We start from the raw sequence: 19,964 nt of genomic DNA, 5'->3' as shown, positions 1-19,964 counted from the left end.
ACACAAGCAAATCAATTTCTTAGGCGTAAAACGCGATCATCAGTAATTACGTCAGAGGTCGGAAAGCTATAACATATATTGCTTTATACACACGAAACCGAGGCGAACGAAGAGGCCAAAATATAAAAGCGAATGGGGGAAATCAAAAACAAATTTCATAAATGAGAGCGACGGAATCGCGGCGCTCAATCGTGCTCATATACTATTTTTTTTGGCATATTCATAACATTTGGCTTATCTTAAATATACGAGAGCGCCTCACAAATACCAATGCCATGAGTAAGAGGAAGAAAAGTCCGAGCACAACTTAGTGCTCAACAAATTTTATAGATTTCTGTGGCTAATTAATTCCGCTGGCAATCTTATTTATGTTTATATTTTCTCTTCGTGTTGATGAAAAGCCCCAAAATAGCCGCCCAATGCGAGAGAGCAATATTTATAAATTCAAAATTCCTCAAATATTCAGAAATGAGAAGCGAGTTAATCTTTGAACTAATTTGTGTACTCATAATCACATTGCAGACACGCCTCGAAAGTCGCACACTCGCTCTCCCATGCGAAAGGTTAAACAATCAATTCTGCCTCCAATTGATCTCAATTGTGCGTTGCCCCAAGGGCCAGTCAAGGGTTAAAGATGCCGCCGTTTTCTTCGAGCCTTATGCAAAAGCGTAGAAACCTTGCTATTCTCGCTCTCACTCTTTTTTGGCCACTGAAGAAAAAGGAACCTATTTTTGGACTGCAGCAGCGCCGCTCCAAAAACGCTGCCAAAAAGGGGGGAGCAGATTTTTCGGGAGCCTGTGGATGCACAGCTGCAGATACATCCGTAAGATACATCCAAAATGTGCGGCAGCTGTCGCTTGTTATGGGAGATGCGTCAGATACTCGGAGGTACAACACCAACAACCGACGAAACACGTTCAAAATTTCTTTTCGACTTTCGTGTGTTTTGGCATGTGCTAAGAGAATTATGATAGGGTGGGCCAACTGTATAATTGGGGAGGCTGCGTGAAGCGGCCAATTGGGTGTGAAAAAAGTGTTATAATTTTTTTCGATATTGCAATTGTCAGAGAAGGCTTATTACCAGGAAGCTAGAATGTGATAAAAGACAAATTACTAATTAAGCTAAAGTACTTGTAGAAAGATATCTTTAGTATCGATAAGTAGTTTTTATTGTTTGCTAAAATTTTGAGCACTTTTCAACTCTCAATATTACATTATCTATTTAGGGTCACGACCATTTCTGTAAAGGTTAACCAAACTTCGCGTCTAAAGCTGCAGACTCGGAATATTTAGCTCCAGGTAGACTGAGTCACCCTATTCAAACAATTCTCCCAACCAGATACAACAACCACATATAGATATTTGTTTGTGTTTTCTTCTTTCTTTCGACTTGTTTGCTGCCTCGGCTGACGTCGACGTCGCAGCTGCTCTGCGCTTATTGAAAAAGCCAAAAACAAAACTCAGGCGAAGAAAAGTTTTTGATATTTTTAGAATAAGAAAAAAACATGAGCACATGTTTCAAAATATCAGGAAGGAAAACGGCCAAACAAAACTAAGATCTAAAAATCTCTGAAAAGGAAACGGAATGTTTATCTAAATGCAAAAAACATGGATAGATATAAAACAGAATACCACAGAAAATTATATTTGGGATATGGAAAATTCAACAGATTTTCCCGCACTAATGGAAAAGTTTTCGTGCATTAATAGTTGACTTTGTTGCCATTTTTGCTTACATGGTGCGGTTTGTATTAATGTGCAATATTTTAGGTAAATATAATGCTGGCTTCCTTGTATTGATTCGCAAAAACAACTATCATTGTTTCAGGTTCTCCAGCTTGGATCAAAGGTTATGCCGTTAATACCTTTTGTCTGAACTCTAACACCTTTTTGAGTGCTGTCATCTGGCATCAAAACTCAAATCGCGAGACGAACAAACAAACAACTACAGCGTTTTTCCACACTTTCGACAACCAAAAGGGGGTGTTCCTATCGATATTTACGACCTATTGAGAAGAGCTTAAAGCACAAAACACTCGTACTACAAGCCAAACATATATTTCTCCCAGCGACGTTATTTTTTGCCTTTTCTTACTGCGGCATGACTTTTGGCGAAAAATCGAATCGATTAGTCATGCCAAAAGTCCTCAAGTTTTCATCCCAATCCCCTTCACCAACGAAACAAACCGTCTTCTGCCTTTCGTGGCGTTTTAGTTTTGGTTCGAGTTTGATTTTTTGAGTGGAGTAGAAAAAGTGAATGACTTGTCAGAGTGTATTGAACAAATGGACAGAAATAACAATTCATTTTGGCATTTTCCAAACGATTTCTTTGACTCATATTTTTGCAGCAACACATTTTTGACACTTTTGTCGATGATGATGGCCAAAAAAAAAAAAAGCGAAGTGTGTCAAACTTTTGCTTTTGTTTTGTAGTTGCCAGCGGGCAGAGCTAATTCAATTTGCATATCTCAACCGGAGGAAAACGAAACAAATCGGAAAAATTATAATAACAATCTTTTTGCAACTGAAACCGAAGCCCGGACTGAAATAAACATAAATTTAATGGTTACGACTTGGCAAGAGGCCGGGGTGTGCGATTTGGGTGGAGAACCACATAAAAAACGTGACTTTTTGTAAAATAAAATCTATGTATTTGCTTGTGCGAATACAGTGCGTTTCAAGGCTCGTATTTCATTTTTTCATTTTGCCTACACCTTCAAATGAAATCGATTTCGTACAATTTCAGCAAAGTCGGAATAAGTCCGGTAATTGAATCAGTTACGTTTAGCAAAATAATCACATTAAATTTAAGAATCGTGTCTGTTTTCTGTTCGGGTGTCTTAAAGCCATTAAATAACCTAAGCTTTCAAAACAATTTTATTAAGCCATTAATTCTGTTGCTTCGCTTATTATCACGTGTGTTTTTTACAACTGTCTTAAAGTTCTGAAACGCACTGTTAAAAATCGGTCGGCTAAGATCTATTTGTTTTTAATGGCCTAGGCCTTGCCGGCATAAGAATAAAAACGACTGAATTTGCATTGCATTTCAACACGATTTGAAATAGTGTTTACTGTTTTTAAAGTTGATTAACTCCTAAAAAAAGTACATGTTAGGTTTTAAAGGTTGTTGCACAAACAGTGTGGAAATATCCTACTTTATGGCCTATAATATGGTATAGCCTTTACCGTTTTCACTCTTACAAATTTGGTTTGCTATTTGTTGAATTTTAATTATTATTTCACAGTTCATTAGCCTCAATTTCAATTTGATTTTCGGTCATTAAGCCTTTCAGCGAGCCAAATGAACGAGAAGCATTTTATTTATACGGATTAAGTAATTTTTTAATTGAAGCTTGTGAAAAGGATGCTTTTTGATGGGTTTTGCAAATTTATAAAAATGGATTTTTATTAATTTATGAAGGTGTTAAAAAAATAATTGCATAAATTGCATTATGGTTTCGGAAAAATATATATTTTGAACAATAAATGTGTGTATGAATGTGTTACCGTATATTTAAATTAAAAAAAGAAAATTTAATTTATCTGAACTTTTTTGGGTACGATGATTTTCAGTTAACCATCTCTATAATGTCAAACTTATATCGATGTTTGTGGGTTTCTATATCAAATAAAAAATACCCATTTAAAGTGTTGCAGTATCACTAATGATTTTCTATATTTATATGGGGCTTCTAAACAATTTTAATTTTAATTATTATTAGATTTCGATAAGATTTTTGACTTTTCAACGAAAAATTTTCTATTGGCCTTTTTCCCACACGTTCTTGTGAATAACTTTCCCTATAAAAGTTGCAATTCCCTGGCATTAAACAGAATTTCCGACTTTTCACTTAACACCACCAAAAATTCGAAAAAAAAAACAAACAAGACCACAAAATGTGGCAGAAGAAGAAGAGGAAACCCGAGAAGAAATAAAAAAAAATTAACTGAAGACGAGGCGAAAAAGAGAGAAAACAAAATAACCAAAACAGAGGAGAGAAGTAACAAAAAAAAAAAAAAATAACAACGATCTTTTTGTTTTTTAAGTATAAACACCTTCGGTAGTCCAGCTGACTTGTAGATGTAGTTGTTGCTGGCAAAGTTGAAGTTGTTGAAATTGTTGTTGGAAAAAAGCGGCTGCTGTTTTTCTTGTATTTGTTTATCGTTTTACTTGTACGCCGATGGTGAATTGAAAATGTATTTTTAACCTTTTTTTATGGTGTGTGAGTAACTAAACACGCGCGTTGTTGCAGGAGTTGTTGGTGCTGTTGTTTGCGGCACGACGTGACGTCATTAAGACGCCGGCAAAAAACAATGGATTTGCGATTTTTCCGGACAATTTCCCTGCGGCGCTTGCACTATTTTTCTCGATTTTCTTGCACGACTTTCGAAAACTTCTTTTTTCTCCTTTTTTATCTGTCACACACAGAAAGACACACTCACATACGGACACTTTGCAACACACACTTTTGCACTCGCGTTGTTGTTTTTTCTTATTTTTTGACAATTTGCCGCGTTTCTAGAGTTGCCAAAAATTTTTCTTGACGGCGTTCGCAGAAAAATTATTATTTGCGGTGACTGGGCAGAAATCGGTGAGTTTTTAGCTGAGAGCTGCTATTTGTTACGGGGCTTTTCTTCAGTTTTCAGGCAGGCTCTGCAACTCTGTTTTCACTTTTCCGCTAACGAACCGCTTCCGTCGAAAAATTTTGTTAAATGAAAACAAAAATATCTTGCCATTCCAATTTGACTTGGGGATTGAAAGAGAGACCGGTTTTGTCTCTCTAGCCCTCTCTTTGCGCTCTCTTCACTCATTCACCCGACTTCTGTCTCGCTCACTCGAACGGCGGAAACTGACTCACGTGCTCTTTCTCACTCTACTGGCTCTCTGTTGGCTTATTGGATTTTTTCAGCTGGAGTTTCGTACTAAGAGAGCGTGCTTTAAGAGCGTTTATCCTAAGAGTGTTAAGAGCAATATGAGTGATTTTGTTGGGGTTTTCTTCCGATAGAGCAGGGGAGTTTTGGGTGGCGGGGGGCTTTGAGTTCAAGAAAGGCGAGTTGACAATCAACTAAAAGGTTAACTGGCCTAAAGTAGACAGACTTAAGCTTTTTGGCGTAGGTTGCGGTTGCTATTTAACAGCCTGGCAACTAAACTCTATTTCACTTTCGGTGACTAAACTTAAAATAAGAAACCAGATAATAAAGTATTTGCTTGTCAAGAAGTTAAACAAGAATATATATACATACATATGTATGTATTTTGTATTATTTTAATTTTTTTTTTTTCGTTCAGTAAATAAAACAATCATTTTATAAAGGGTTATTTATATAAAAGGAATTTAATTTATGCCAGTGCTTCTATATTAATTGCATCCATTTGCCTTTCCTAATTATCTACATACATGCCTGTTTAAAATTTGGTTGTTAACTTTTTGCAAGTGCTGGTTCTTAATTATCATAAAACAAATTAACATGTGCTTACCAAATTTGTTTGTAACTTATGGTTTAAATTTATTTATTTATTTAATTTATTTATTTAAATTACTACGGTTTCGTAAGTTAGTTATACTTAAAAAAAATGTAATTTGTATCTTACACACCCTAGAATTTTGTACGATCTGCTGACTAATCAAACTTTTTTCCATACTTGAAGGAGATTTTTGTTTTCCACAATCCATTTGATTTGATTAATAATTTTTCTTATTACCTGTAAGCCAAATCTTCTGTTGGCAGCTTCCATTTGGGCCTGGGGACAGAAATAGGTGAACTTAGTGAATTAGAACTTTGCTCGCTCTGTCAAAGTCACCTTCAAGTGTGTTCGATATGTTCTAAATCATTTACGTAAATGCATCCCATCCATAACGGTTCAGCTATATAGCCGAGTGCAGCCCATCGGCCAGAAATAGAAATATGTAACGCACACACACACAAGCAGAACTCTTGACATTTCTATGTCATAAATTTGTTTCGTTCTTTGGATTTTTGGCAGCGGGCGCAGACCGAGCGATATGATCTTAACACCCCCCACATGGCAATTAAGGCATGGGGAAGGCCAGGGAAAGGCGAGGAAAAGCGAGGAAAACCTCTCGCAGACTTTGTAGTACTGTGTAGGTTAGTTGTGATAAAAAGTGAATGTGAGCGGTGGCCAGAACGAGAAACGAACTCGAAGGAGAACCGGCATGTGAAAGCCGCATAAAAGGGGAAAGAGAGAGCGACCCGACCAGATCGAGAAACGCCCCCGCAATCTTTTTGGCTCCACTATACTCCTATACTGGAATACTTGGATAGTGGATGCCATGCCCCTACCCTTCCAGCTGGCTTATTATTAGAAGTCCCTCGGTGTTTGTGTGAGCTCACTATTTTTAAACGATTTCAAATTGGAGTTTTTGTTAGTGACCCCAAAGTGAAGCAACGAGCGGTAATGGAGCTCCGGGGCAAGTGAAAGGCTTTTCGCCTGCAATTATTCAAACCGAATACAATGTAACAAAGTCGATTTAAGGAGTGGTGAACACAGATAAAACAAATAATGAGTTATGTTTACTAATAATAGAGATCAACATGATTGAAATTTGCGAATTGTGTAATTTAATGTTATCTGATCGGCAGTGATTAGGATATTACCCATGAAAACGTACAGTACATACATATAATATCTATCCAGATAAAACAAACGACTCTTTAAGATTATCTCAATTGATTCCCCTTAACACGAAATCAATTTCATAAATCTAAGCATCCTATAGTTGCTTTTCCAGCACTTTTGTAATTACTCTGGTGCTGCGTTAATGCTCAGCAAAATGGCAATCATAAAAAATAGTATTTACGGTTCCATCGTCGTAGATCTTCTTATTTATAGAAGATGTTATCGGCAAATGACATCTCTTTCTCGGTACCCAAAACGCCCACCGCAGCATCTTGAAAACATCATTAACAACACATTTATCGGCACACACAGATGCTCTCCCCGCTGCAGCGCCTCTGAAATGTGGGCAGCTTGCGTCTGCTACGGATTCAGATACAAATATATTCGAACACAAGCGCTGGCCGAAAGATACTCGTACTCGTAGTCGTACTGGTGGAGCGAAACCGGTTCCGGGCAAAATCAAAAGTTGCGCAGACGTCGCCGACTCAGCTGCTCTGCTGACCAAGCTGAAGTTTCGGGAATCGGGGATTGGAAGCTGTGCGCGGGCAGGGCGGTCCTCGAGTGCCAAAGTACACAAAAGCGAAGTCTTCGAGATCGATGCAGAGAGAGAAAAGATACAGGGTTTAGGGCTTATTAAATAACAGTTCTAAAGTAAACGAAAAGGGGCTTAAAAAAATGAAAGACATATATCATTATATTTATTAGGCTAGGCCCTTTTTTTTTGCAGTGTGGATGCTGGGAGCAAGGGAGCTGGGCTCCCGGTTTCTCCGAGTGCTCCGCTCAGTGCGTGAAGTAGTGTGGGTAAATTAGTTTGGGGAGCCGGCGTCGAAACGGGTTTGCCTCTCGTTTGTGCTACACCTTTTGCGCCTGTTCCTTGTTCCGATCCCCATTCGCTTCCATTCGAGAACGTGTTTCAAGGCTTTTCCAGCCGGGGTGTGGAACCAGTAGCAAGAAACCGAAAAAAGGAGCGGGAAAAGGAGGTCGCCAAGCGGAGTGAACGCGACGGAACCAGAGACGCTGCCCGAGAAATCGGGCACAAGGGATTGGCCGGATATCGGGGCTGAAGAAAGAGACGGGCGACCGCCTTCAGAAAGAGTGCGAGCGTGTGCAATAAGTCCCACCCTAATCTAATTTGAAATAACGGTAAGAACAAGACGATTATTTCTGCGCACGCGATCGCAAGAGACCGGCTAATGCATATAAATTGGCATAAATAAAGCAAAAGTCACGTCGATCCGTGTCCGAAAACCAAAAGCCAAACCAGTTTCTGAATTCCAGATCAGATCATCGCAATGACGTAGTCCCCGACTTCTTGCTTCTCCCATTATTGCAGCCAGTCAGCTTCTCACTTCGCCACAAGTCTCTTCAGAAACTCCCGAAGAGCGGGATCGAGGAAATATATCTGCGTGGGCGCCACGCCAGTGTTGACTCACTCGGAATTCCCCTTTCGCAAAGTTCCCCATAGATCGCTAACCACTCAATAGAACCGAGTTTTCTCGCTGTCTCTCCCAACATTACTCTTGAGTGACAACGGATGTTGAGTTTGAGTGGGCTTATCTAGAGATATTTCCTTGCGATTGAGCGCCAGATTGTCTCGAGCAAAGTGTTCCCACTTTTATCGGGGGTTGCACAGAAAATTTGAATACGTAAGAACAAGATTCTCGATAAACAATATGGTTTTTAATTTCAGTATTTTTCGTTTCTTATCAAATTCTATTACACAAATGTATTGCATTATATTATTAAAAGATATACATATTTATATTATATATTCATTAATAAATGATTATTAAACAACATATATTTTCAATATATTTAATATTATGTCATATAGGGGAATGAAAACATATAAAGTATACTCTTTATCACTTTTACTAAGTTAGCTTGCACCTTGACTGCTTCACCTTTTCTTTTCCACTCCCTTTCTGTCGTTCATTCAATTTCGTTCCTATCGCTGGCTTGCATTCGAATTCAAATTAAGCAAATTACCGAAAATTTCGTTTGTTTGCACCCCCCCTCGGTTTCCCTCTGCTCCCCTGCCACGCCTCCTGCCCCCACCTTGTTCTTCTTCTTCGCTTAATTACTTACAACTAACTGCTGGGTGAAAAGTTTGCACAGCCCTCCCCCTTTTCGCCCCTTTCACCCTCTTCGTTCGACCCTGCTACTTGCATTGCAATTGAAACCAAAGTTACAATCGCATATCAAGCCCTAAGACAAAAGGCAAACATGCTTGGCTGGATTTCCCGAAAAGGGGGCGGCGCGAGGTTCTGGGGGGAGGGGGAGGCGTGGCAGCCAGACTGCATAGTCGAAGAAATTACGCTGATTGAACACTAATTTATTTGTTTGTTTGTTTTAACATTTTCGCCGCATTAAAACGGGGATGGAGAAATGGGGCCGAAAGACGCGAGTGGAAAAGTGGATAAAAAGTTTTCCCTTAGCAAGGTGCAAAACGCCTGCATGTGTGAGTGTGGGGTGTGCGGGGTGTTCGGGGTGGGAAAACGGGCAGCGGTGGGCGGACTTTTCGGGGGTGTCCTTAGCTTCGTGTGTCTGCCGCTGTTAGCATCTTTTGGCTTTTTGTTGCAATTTGTAAGTGAGGTTCTTTGTCTGCCACTGCCGCTTTTTCGCTTAATTGGCTGTAATTGAAATCGGTCGAGGGGAAGGCCACCCAAGGGTTAAAGGGGGAGGACAAGACAGCTACGTGCATCACTAGGTTTAACAGGGAAAATCGATTTTCAATCTATAAGGAACAGCAATAAGAGCTACATATTTTGAAACAAAAGCTATTTTAAAGAGGAGTTCGGAAAATTCCTTCTTAATCAACATAAGGTCACAAACTATTTTCCGAGTCAAGTGTGCTTTTCCGACTCGCACACACTGTCATGTTTAGAGGCATTTTTTGTCTGCGGTCGAGCCTTGTTTGCCCCGAAAATTCTGATATATTCACGTTTTGGCTTTTCGGCCACAGTTTTGGCCGTGTGCGCTGGCTCTTTGTTTTCCTTGCAGTCTCCTTTTTCGTTTTTCCCCGTTGCCCGTCTGATGTGGCGACCTTTTAGTGAACGTTTTCGCCATTTGCAGTTTTTCGCCTCTGGCAGCGTGAATGTCGCTTTCCCCTCTGCCACCGGTTTTTTCCCAATTTTTTTTGAGTGTGGAAAGTGCATGTGTGTGTGTGTGTTGCTCCCTGCGATCTCTGTTTGTGTTTTCCGAGTACTTGGTTATGGTAATCGAATTTCAAATTATTGCCATGAGCTATATCCAACGGGGGAAACCCCGGAATATGTCGCTTTTTTTTTTTGGTTCCTTCCTTTTCGATTTTCCTATGCCAAGTTTTTTTCGCCAACTTTGTTGTTCTTGTTGCGGAAGATGAATCTGGTTTTTTTTTCCATTTTCCTCGAATGCTTCTTTTTTTTGTGTTTATGTTTTGGCTAGTTGCTGTTGATGTTTTCGCCCCGTCTGCCTGCCCGTGTGGGTGGGTGTGTATTTTTGGGGTTTTCCTGTTTTTCCATCCTTGCTTTGCTGTTATTGTTGTTTACATCCTGTTTTTGGCGCGCTTTGAATATTTTGCGGTGCATGTTTTGTCATGCAATAATTTAATTGTCGGATTTGGCAGCTTAAAAGCATCCAGCCGCCCCCGATATTTGCCGCCCGCAAATGTGGGGGCGTGGCAGGTGTGGGACGACTGTTTGTTTGTTTGTTTGCTCGTCCGTCCGTCTGTCCGTCCGCCTGACACTTTGTGCTTTATTTATGTTTGGATTTGGCTTGCTGATGTTGTTTGGGCTTTTGTGTTTTGTTTTCTTTTGACAAATTGCTTAAATTTGTTTGCTCAAGAGTGTTTTTTGTGTTGCGTTGAATTTACATAAATCATTTTAGTAACTTTAACGGCCAGGTGAGTGCACTTTAATTTGGCGAAGTATTTATGGTCGTAGCAAGGTGGAAAAAAAGCTTAAGATTATTTACTGTGTTACTAAGAAGTATTTAAAAAGGATTACACTTAAATTGTTCTATATACCTTAATTTTAGCAGAGTATCCTATCTAAATACTAAAGCTTAAAGCATTCCTTTTGTTCCTTTTCCAATCTTATCATTATTCGAGTCAGTTAGCAGTGGTCCAGTGGCATTATAATTAATAATCAACAGCAGCTTAAAGATTTTAATTAAAACCGGCGACAGACTGCAGCAGTTCGAGTTGCAGCTTCCCATTTGCTGCTCTATTCTCAATTCTCTGTTCTTTATCTTTGCTTATACTGTCAACAGTACCCTCCCCGGTAAGCCACCCCGTAACCACTTCGGGAAGGACCTCCCTGGGTAAGTACCCCTCGGCCCGATCGACTTGCGTTGATTTCTTTTAATTTAGCCGCAATGACCTGCATCGAAATGCTTCGGTGTGCGTGTGTTGGCCGAATGTCCTGCATCTTGCATCCTCTGCACAGGATGTACAGGATGTTCCCGCTCCTTCGCGTTCAGTTCCAATTTCAGCTGCAATTCGTTTCCTTGGCAACTTAGCCAAGTTTCAGTTTCAGTTGCAATTACTTGGCGCACCTGAAGTGGACAACAACAACAGCAACAACAACAACGAAGGCAACAACTAAAGCGACAGAATGGGGGGTCAAAGGTTAGTTTGTTTGTTTGTACTTGCTGTTGTTGTTGCGGTGACGTTGCTGATTCTATCCCTCGCCGAGTGTTTTTTTCTTGCCAGGATTCACCTTCCTGCAGTATTTTTTGCTATCGCTTTTCTGTTGACTTTGCGCTTTCTATTTACGCTCCGCTGTTGTTTGTTGAATTCCAACTGCAATTATGTGAATTTTCACCGTGCACAGCATAAAACATTTTCCCCAGAACTCCGGTTCAAGCAGTTGGCCTGCAGCCTTCTGTTTGGCAGCTCCGGGGGCAGCAGGTTCTGGCCAAGCTCAAAGTCAAACAGCGCCGGGAAAGTAAACTGAGCTTGAAAGTCAATACGCGGGGAGCGGAGTGCAAGGATTGCCTCCACCTTAGTTTCTAAGGAGCCCCGCCGAAAAGTGTTGAAAAGCGTTTAAAGCGCAGGACTTTCTTTTCAATTTCCCCCCTCCTTGATTTGGTCAACTGGTTTCAAAAGCTCGGAAAAGATTTGAATATTCAGTGTCTAAAAATCAGCCACTCAGAGGTCATAACTTCGAAAAATAAGTTGGCTCTGATATTTAAGTGCACTTTCTTAACAACTATCAAATGTCATAACACACCTTATTTTTAATACAACCGTTCGGAAAGCAAATACAAATTTTCAGATATTTTTACTAACAGAAAATTCTCAGCTCAGTAAGAAGTAACCATAACATCAAAAATGAAAAATGCAAACCCAGTGCGCAAAACAGTGCACAGGAATAGAAGAAAGGTAATCGAATGCATTTGCAATTCATAATTTGGATTATCTTGAGGGTTTTCTTAGGTATTGCTGGACAATTTGAAGGGATCGCGAAACCAAAAAATAGTAGTGGTGAAACGGAAAACAACGAAAGCAGCTACTCGTCTTAAAGAAAACAATCTTCCTTGCCCATTGAAGCCAAGTGTTATCCGCAGGATTTGCCGCTTGCCCCCTGAAAAATGTAGGGTTAACACTAAAGCTCGAATTATGTACATCAATTCGAAGTTTCGAGCTTTAAAAAGCCGCATTTTCAACCACAAGGCATCGTGTCGAAAGATTCGCAGTTCCTGCGAGGCACCAAAAATGGGAAAGACTCCCGCAGTTCAGCAGAAAACGCGAAGGACCAAAGGAGCTTAGTTATTTGGCATTTTTTCACTTATCAGCTATTCTAATCTAATCTAATCTAATAAGCTAAGGAGTACTTGATTCCATGTAACAGGATTAACCAACGATCTTTAGTTGGGTTAAAGACCTGTGATCGTTTTGTATGTATTTGTAAGCTGCTCTAAAATATAGTTTGGTGATAAAACTAAAAGATTTTCATTCTGTGCGCTTTAAAATGTTGTGAAATAGCTTGCTACATTTTCGCTTGTGGATGGTTTTGGACCGTACTTGTGCATCAAAGATGTCGTAAAAGATGCTGTCGCAGAGCCTTGAGAAAGCCCATCGAAGCAGAAACCTTCACTAGTTATTTGTCCTGCATGTGTTGTCCTTTCCCCGCTTTCTTGCCCCTGCCCCTTCCCCAGCAATCCTTTGGCTGGCATTCCGTTGGTGTCACGTAGATTTTTCGTTTGCTTTGAGTTTTCAGTTACACGGTTTTCGTAAGGGACGAGGAGCAGCGTCACCGGCTAAGCAATCACCAAATAAAAAGCCATCGGACAGTTGCTGAGCTCAGTTTCAATTTTCACTTAAAACAAAGTTGGCAAACGAAGGGAAAGCAGAGATGCAGGACGACAAAAACTGGCTGAGCTGCATCTCACATCCACATCCTGATCCACATCCACATCCACATCCACATCCAAAGGATTCGAGGGTCGCTCGGGCGTTAACAAAGCGCGCGAGCCCGGCTGCCAAATTGTTTTTGCTATAGCACTGCTAAAAATTCCTCCTAATTTGAGATTCAGTGAGTAGAACTATTAAATGTATTATAAAAGATCCCATTTTGAATTTAAAAAGAAAAAGTGTGTATAATTGAAATCAAAGCTAGTGAAAATATTCCAACAAACGTATTCTTCCCTAAGTGTTCTCCCACATTTAAAACCCTTTTCATTCTTTCAGTGAATCTGTTGTTGGGTTTTGTAATCAGAGCAAAGTAGACGCAGACACATGACGGAACTGCCTGCCCCTTTCCCCGTTGGTTTACGTGATTTCAGGCTGCCAAATCACGGATCGGGTTGAGAGAAAATCGTAGAGCGGCGAAAAAAAAGTCACGAGGAAATAAGGAAAAGCGAACAAAAAAATTATGCTGTCGGGTAGCCAAATATTTCTATGTGCTGCCATGATGAACCAGAAGCGGCAAAGGAAAAACAAAACTATGGACAGATTTGCAGTGCGAGGGGACCAAAGAAAGTTTGTGTGGCTCACGTGACATTTGTTTTGGCAAGTGTCCTTTCCCCTCATTGTCGTCAAATCAGCGAACGTACCTGCAATGGAAAATTAAAGAAAATGCCTTTCAGTTGCCTGGTTTTTAGTTTCGCCAGATTAAAGAGTGGTCTCAAGTTTTGTGATATGTACCTATATGTTTTTAATAAAAATAATTTACGAATGCTTCCCCCTTTAAAGAAAGAACTGCTAAAGCTCTCTTATTGCAAAATCTTATATATAAGATTTACCATAATGTGAAACAAAAGCGTTGCCAATCAATTGCCAACACTTATTTTTTACTAACTGCGTTTCTTTTATTTGACAACTTATACATTGCTTTATGGAGGCACAGGCCTAGGTTCTTCTGAATTAAAAGGCTCTTCCTTTCCGTATCCGGAATTATAGCCCCACCAAGCACCTTCGTAGGGAGTCGTCTGCCTGATCCGTTGAAACCTTGGAGCTCTTGTGGCGTTCGACGGGAGACCCACCCATTTCCTTATGTACCCAGGCTCCTGTTTATTGTCATATCTCCGACGCATGCATTTTTGGAATTTCCTGTGTAGATAGTACCCATGCTGAAAGATATAGTTCTTAGAATATCGTCTTACTGAATTTGAAAACCGTTTTTACCTTACACGGCTGTGAGCGTGCTAAGTTGGGCATCATCATCATCAGAATCACCCAGGTGAATCCTGCGGCACAGGGAGTCACCTGCGCCGAAAGAGAAGCTACCTCAATAGACGACATTCCTTTAAAGCCTTTGCTATCCGACTAATAGCGGTGGGTCTCATTTGCAAGCGCTAAATCAATTTCGACACACTTAAATATGGATAAACCACGATAACAAACAGTGGTATAAGCTTAAAAATATATTTTTAAAGCCGGACACAAATGATGAAACACATTAATAAAATCTTTTTATAAGGTGTTATTAGTAAACATTTAAATCTTTTCAGCTTAATAGACATATATAGTGGAAGATTCTTCTACAGTTGCCGATATAAATAGACATTCTCTCGCAACTGCGTTTAAATGTCCGCACTTTTGCCATTCGTTCTCTCGGGAACACACGTTAATGGATCTGGGCCAGGATGTGTGTGTGGGTGTGTGTGTGAGTGTGGGTGTGTGTGTTTGTGAAGAGGTGACAGGCAGGGTGGATTTACCCAGTTAAGTTTGGTTAGCTGATTGTGCTGCCATTTCATCATTGCGTTTGCCGCTTCCCGGGTGCCGCTCTTAATGAGTGAAATGAAGTAGGATACTTGAATGAGTCAGTTGACTGCACGGCGAGGGGTGCCGCAATAGTTGTGTAACGAGAAGTGCAGGAATATGGTTTGCATTAAAATATAACATTTTCAATACTTCGATAACACGGATGTCGTACCGAGCAGACCACGTGGCGTATGAGCAATTTCCGTCTGAAGGGAAAACCGTTGAACTGGATTCGATGAGCCTTAGTTTGATGATTAAACATTAATAAACATATATAGCAAAGCAATTATCATCATCAAATTGGTTGAAAGTATATTGAGAACTGACTTAATCATGACAATAGCAAAAGCCGAAGTGGGCGGTAAGTTGGAATAACTTTTTAACTTAACAAAAAAGAGCGAAAAGAAAGCGTTGCAGGTGGCAAATGTCAAAGCAGTGGAGCCTGGCAGATGAAGGCCACCAGACCCAGCCCATTCCCTTCGTTTGTTTGTTTGTTTGTTTGCTTGCTCCTTTGTTTGTTTGTGCCATTGTCGTTTGTGAGCTGTCACACGGAGCAGAGTGCACTAAAAGTGTCGCCTTACGGCAACTGACTTGGAAAGATAATCGCGGGGGAAGAGGGAGGGGGAGGGGGCGGTGCAACTTTTGATAAAGGTTTATCTGGGCTGCCGTTGCAGCTTACCTTTTGGCCGGGCAACGGCAACAGTTTCAGCTGACTGGCTAAGTTGGCTTCAAGTTGCCACCGACTTGACTGACTTGACTTTCATCATCATCGTCATCTGCTTCCCAACTTGTGCTTCCAAAAGGGAGGCGAAAAAGTATCTCCGCATCTTCGTATCTTGATGTCGCGACAACTTTCCTTTATACGCCCCCCACCCCACCCCTTTTCCACCCTCCGGCTGCTCTTCGTGTTTAGCATTTAATTATTTGAAAAATGCGCAATGGCGTTTCGCATTACCGAGGAAGAGGAGCAGGAAGGAAATTGGATTGGATCGGATGTGGCCAGTGGAGAAAGCCAGCCAGCGAAAATCGCGATGAGGGAAAGTGAATGGCTGTTGATTGGAATAATTAAAAATTAAATTACTGAAAACTGGGTCAAGCTAATACCAAGAAAAGTGTACTTTATTATCCTTCAAAATGTATTATCCTTTAAAAATACATCGATGCATCATCGATTGGTTTTAAGTCTTTTTAAGAGCCGAGCTGAGCTTTTCAAGAGCCCCCAAGCTGAAAGATGTTGCAACATGTTGCAACTCCAGTCACATTGTTTGGCGTTTAAGTGAAAGAGTGGGAAATATATATTGAAACACAGTCTGGCCAAAGGAGACGGACGGACGGACGGACGGACAGACAACATCATCTGACAGTTTGGCTAACATTAAAAGCGGCAAAATGTTGCGGCGCTGCCTGCCAAATGACATGATTTCTCAGTTCTGATTCGGTTGCCACTCTGCACTCTCTTCAGTCCGCATTTCCACATTTCCACATCTCCGCATTTCCACAATTCCACATCCCCACATCAACTTCAACTCAAGAACTGAGCGAAACTTTTGCTTATCTGCGTCTCAGCCACAAAACCGAATCCCAACTCCAGCCGACCACGTCGCCACCCATTTGCCACCTCGCTGCACTGTAAGAAAATGCCAAGAACCATTAATATCTCATGGAATTGCATGGTAAAATAAATTCGAGGATGCAGTGGTAGTTTTTTACAGTGCATTTACAGCACTCCCTTCGCCAACTCTTGCAACGTCTTGAGGCAGATTTCTGCTTTTGTGCTGCTGCTGTGTTTTTTGCTCCGCTTCCTTGGGTGCATCAGTTTGTCTGGTCCTTGGATGGCTGGTTCGCCTCCTTGGTCCTGTTATTTCTACACATGCTCGCCCAGGACTCTTTCCAGGCTCTTTGTTGCTGTTCCGCTGCTGCCGCTGTTGCTGCTGCTGCTGCTGTTTGTGCGTGTTTCGTTTTATTTGTTGGCACAAAATTGGGTTTTAGTGGATTTTGTGGCAAATGATTTTTGCTGGCTGCCGTTACGCTTGCATAAACTTTAATTTAATTTTTGCCCAACACAGAGAGCAAGAAGTTCCCTGAGCAGATCAAAAAAAGCAGAACAAAAATCAAGTAAAAACTGGGGAAAACGTGTATTTAATAGGCAAACCATATAAGGCAGTGGCTTGGGTCTTAAAGATTTCATTAAAAGTTTATAAGTTTAACACTTATATTAAAGTTAAGAATATGGCACAGATAAATAATTAGCCATTCGATACTCACAGCGATTAAACTCCCGAAGAGATTAATCCGAAGCAGTGCAAATAAAAACTTTCAGATATCTTAACACTTGACTTTATCCGCAAAGTTCGTCTGCATGTTCGAACACTTCTGTGTTGATTTCGTTTGGCAATCGCTTTCAATCAACGTGCGTATATTGAATTGAGTATTTTGCGAAAAAGCCACAGGACACACTTCCATCAATTCAAATGTGTCTGCCAGCATCTGTCTATACTCGTATATACGATTTCCCCAGTATTGCCACAGAAAGTGGAAGACACCTACATACATGGCTGGAAGTTTTTTCGAAGAAATGCACAAAAGTGCAATTGAGTTGAAAGACGTGCCAAAGGGCGTGCACAAGCTAGAAAAGCCATAAAAATGGCAGCTAAACGTCGGCGGATGGAGCGGGATTCCCCTTCTGCTCAGGTGAAAAATTATAGCGTAAAATTCATATTTGATGACTTTTTGATTGCCAAACCGAAAACTGCTGCCCCGCCCCCACCCCCAGCAGAAGGCGGACCGCAATCGCAACCTCAGATTCTGCCTTCAGCTCCGGATTCGCACAGCCACATAATGCTGGCAAAAGTGCTTTCAATGGCGTCATTGTCAAGCGTTCCTGCCGCCATTGCAATCATCATCATCATCGTCGTCGTCATCGCAATCGTTATCATCGCATAGGAGTATATCCACCTGCACCTGAACTGCACTCTGCGAATGTAGTCTGTGTAGTGGCTGATCCGGAGCAATGCCAAAGCTTTGGGATTAAGCTGCAGCGGCTTTGAACTGGATGGATGGTTAGATGGATGGATGGATGGCTGGTTGGTTGGTTGGTTGGTTGGATGGTTGGATGGCTGGATGGCTAGCAGCTGGGTGCTCTGGATTTTCCTTTTCATTTTTCCATATTTCGAGTCGTTTGTCGTCCTCGTCGAGCCCTGATGCTGATGATGATGATGACGATGTGCTCGAGTTTCGATTGTAGGCTGGGGAGCATCTTTCAATGGTAACAGGACTGCGGTTCCGACTCTCAAGTTGAATTTCGGTGGTGCAAGGACTCGATTAATGAACCCCAGCTTGATGGTCATTTAAAATGCATTTCCGCCCGAAGTGTCTCCTGGGACAATTTTGACTTCAGCTTAGCTGGGATAATTCAAAGGCAAAATATGTGTCAAGGGTTTTCTGTATTTAAATTTGTATTCTGGCTTTAAGTTGAGGAATTCCATTCCATTTGCTGATCTAGTAAGAGTATTCATTAAAATCGCACCCTTGATTTTTCTAATTCTCGCTTCAAATGAAATCCCGCGGATCAGAGTAATCAATTTTAATTAAGCCACCTCGTGCATGGCGGAACCGAATTGAGATTGAAAGTACTATACTCCCGGCTCTTTAAATCCCCAAAACCCATTAATCGCTCGACTTTTTCCGTGTCAGCCAGCTAATTTCAATTAATGTAAAGGCACGAGGACGAGCCCGAATCGAGGTCCTTCCACCACCGCCCCCTCGTCCTCGGAGATTGGTGTTGATGTGACGGGCCACGAATGCTGATGACACTAATGCTCGTCCACACGCACACTCGAACTCTGACCCATGCACAGGATTCAGGATGAGGATTCAGTGCCGAGGATCCAGGATGCGGGGCAAGGGACGCAGGACGAGGGACGTCAATGTGTTAATGACTCGATGGCATTGCATAAAACGGCTACGCTAATTTCCATTGTTGTGCGGGTGTGGGAGTGTGTGGTGGTGTGTGTGAATTGGCCGCTGTCAACGTTGTCCTGGCTCTCGTGTATAATGATTTGTGCCAGTTTTTCCAGCTTTTCACGCTTTTCCCCGACCCCGGTCACCAACAACCTCGGCAGCCCATCGGGCTTATGTCATACAATTAATAAAACTTTTTACGCCCGCCAAAAAAAAAAAAAGGAAAAGTAAAATAATGAGCACGGCTACAAGCGTTTTGTCATACGTTGACCTTAATTACTCGCTGCCTTTTTACAGGGCCATTAGGTTGCCAGATTAGAGAGTTTTAATGAGGAACATTAAAGCCAAGTAAAAGTTTCTTGTTTGCCTAATAAAGATTGATGGGTCTTTTTTTGAAGCAAATCACAGCTCATAATACAAATAAATTATTTGGTGTCAGCAATATATCGATTTTCAAATATGGAAATTAATTAGTAAATTGTAAAAAGCACATACAAAATCTTTTAAGTCGAAGGGTAATTTATAAATGTAAGGATACAAACTCTTTACAGCCAATAAAAGTTTTATGTTATAAAAACAATTTCAGAATAAACTTATTTCTGTGGCACTTAAATGTTTGATTTTATAATCCTCTCAATAACGCATCGTTGACCTAGAATCGATTTGTTAATCAAGCGAATTTGTTGGCCTCGCCATAACCTTTCACCTCGCCCAACTCCTGTGCATTTTGCATTTCGAGGAAGTGGAACTAGCCTGGCTGGCGCTAACCGTCCAAAGCCAGATCCCAATCCCAATCCCAATCCAAATCCAAGTCCCAATCCCTATCGCAATCCGAATCCGACTCTGACTGTGAACTGTGACGACAACAATTCCAGCGATTTTTATATGCCATTTGCCGATTTTACAACTTTGCTGGCGCCTGGCTTATGCCGAACTCAAACCAACTGTGGCGCTCTTCTTATGGCCACGTTTGTAGCCGGTTGTTGCTGTTGTTTTCGCCACTGGCGCCATGGTGGGCTGGCCAGAAGCGGATTCCCAGCCCTTCCCAGGCTCTCGTCCTAGAGCCATTTTTTTTCCGTCAGTCGGGGACGTCGCGTGTTTGGGCCATTTTCCGTTTTCATGGCGTTCGTCGCCAAAATGGCGTTGCGTGCTGCCGCGAAATGTTTGTTGAAACTG

At 41.2% G+C, this 19,964-nt stretch overlaps 3 protein-coding genes across 4 annotated transcripts in view; 1 reads left to right on the top strand and 2 right to left on the bottom strand.

Annotated features, from left to right (window-relative positions):
- The window catches only part of LOC108093614 (AF4/FMR2 family member lilli), a 144,791-nt gene that overhangs the window by 99,371 nt on the left and 25,456 nt on the right, over positions 1-19,964 (bottom strand).
- LOC108093619 lies at positions 11,826-12,570 on the top strand. 2 transcript variants are annotated; one of them, XM_043208175.1, is made up of 2 exons: positions 11,826-12,005; positions 12,081-12,570. In XM_043208175.1, the coding sequence occupies exons 1-2, from the start codon at positions 11,955-11,957 to the stop codon at positions 12,390-12,392; spliced, it is 363 nt and encodes a 120-aa protein (XP_043064110.1). In that variant the 5' UTR covers positions 11,826-11,954; the 3' UTR covers positions 12,393-12,570. The 2 variants fall into 2 exon arrangements, with proteins under 2 accessions (XP_043064110.1, XP_017049245.1); XM_017193756.2 differs by having other exon boundaries at positions 11,834-12,005; positions 12,060-12,570.
- On the bottom strand, positions 13,909-14,394 carry LOC108093621. The gene is made up of 2 exons (XM_017193758.2): positions 14,250-14,394; positions 13,909-14,194 (listed from the first exon to the last, which is right to left on the bottom strand). Exons 1-2 carry the CDS (start codon positions 14,364-14,366, stop codon positions 13,958-13,960), a joined length of 354 nt encoding a protein of 117 aa, XP_017049247.1. The 5' UTR covers positions 14,367-14,394; the 3' UTR covers positions 13,909-13,957.

Source organism: Drosophila ficusphila, unplaced genomic scaffold (genome assembly GCF_018152265.1).
Source record: "Drosophila ficusphila isolate 14025-0441.05 unplaced genomic scaffold, ASM1815226v1 contig_414, whole genome shotgun sequence".
In the NCBI taxonomy this organism is placed as follows: Eukaryota; Metazoa; Arthropoda; class Insecta; order Diptera; family Drosophilidae; genus Drosophila; species Drosophila ficusphila.
This window is presented reverse-complemented; position numbering and strand designations above follow the sequence as displayed.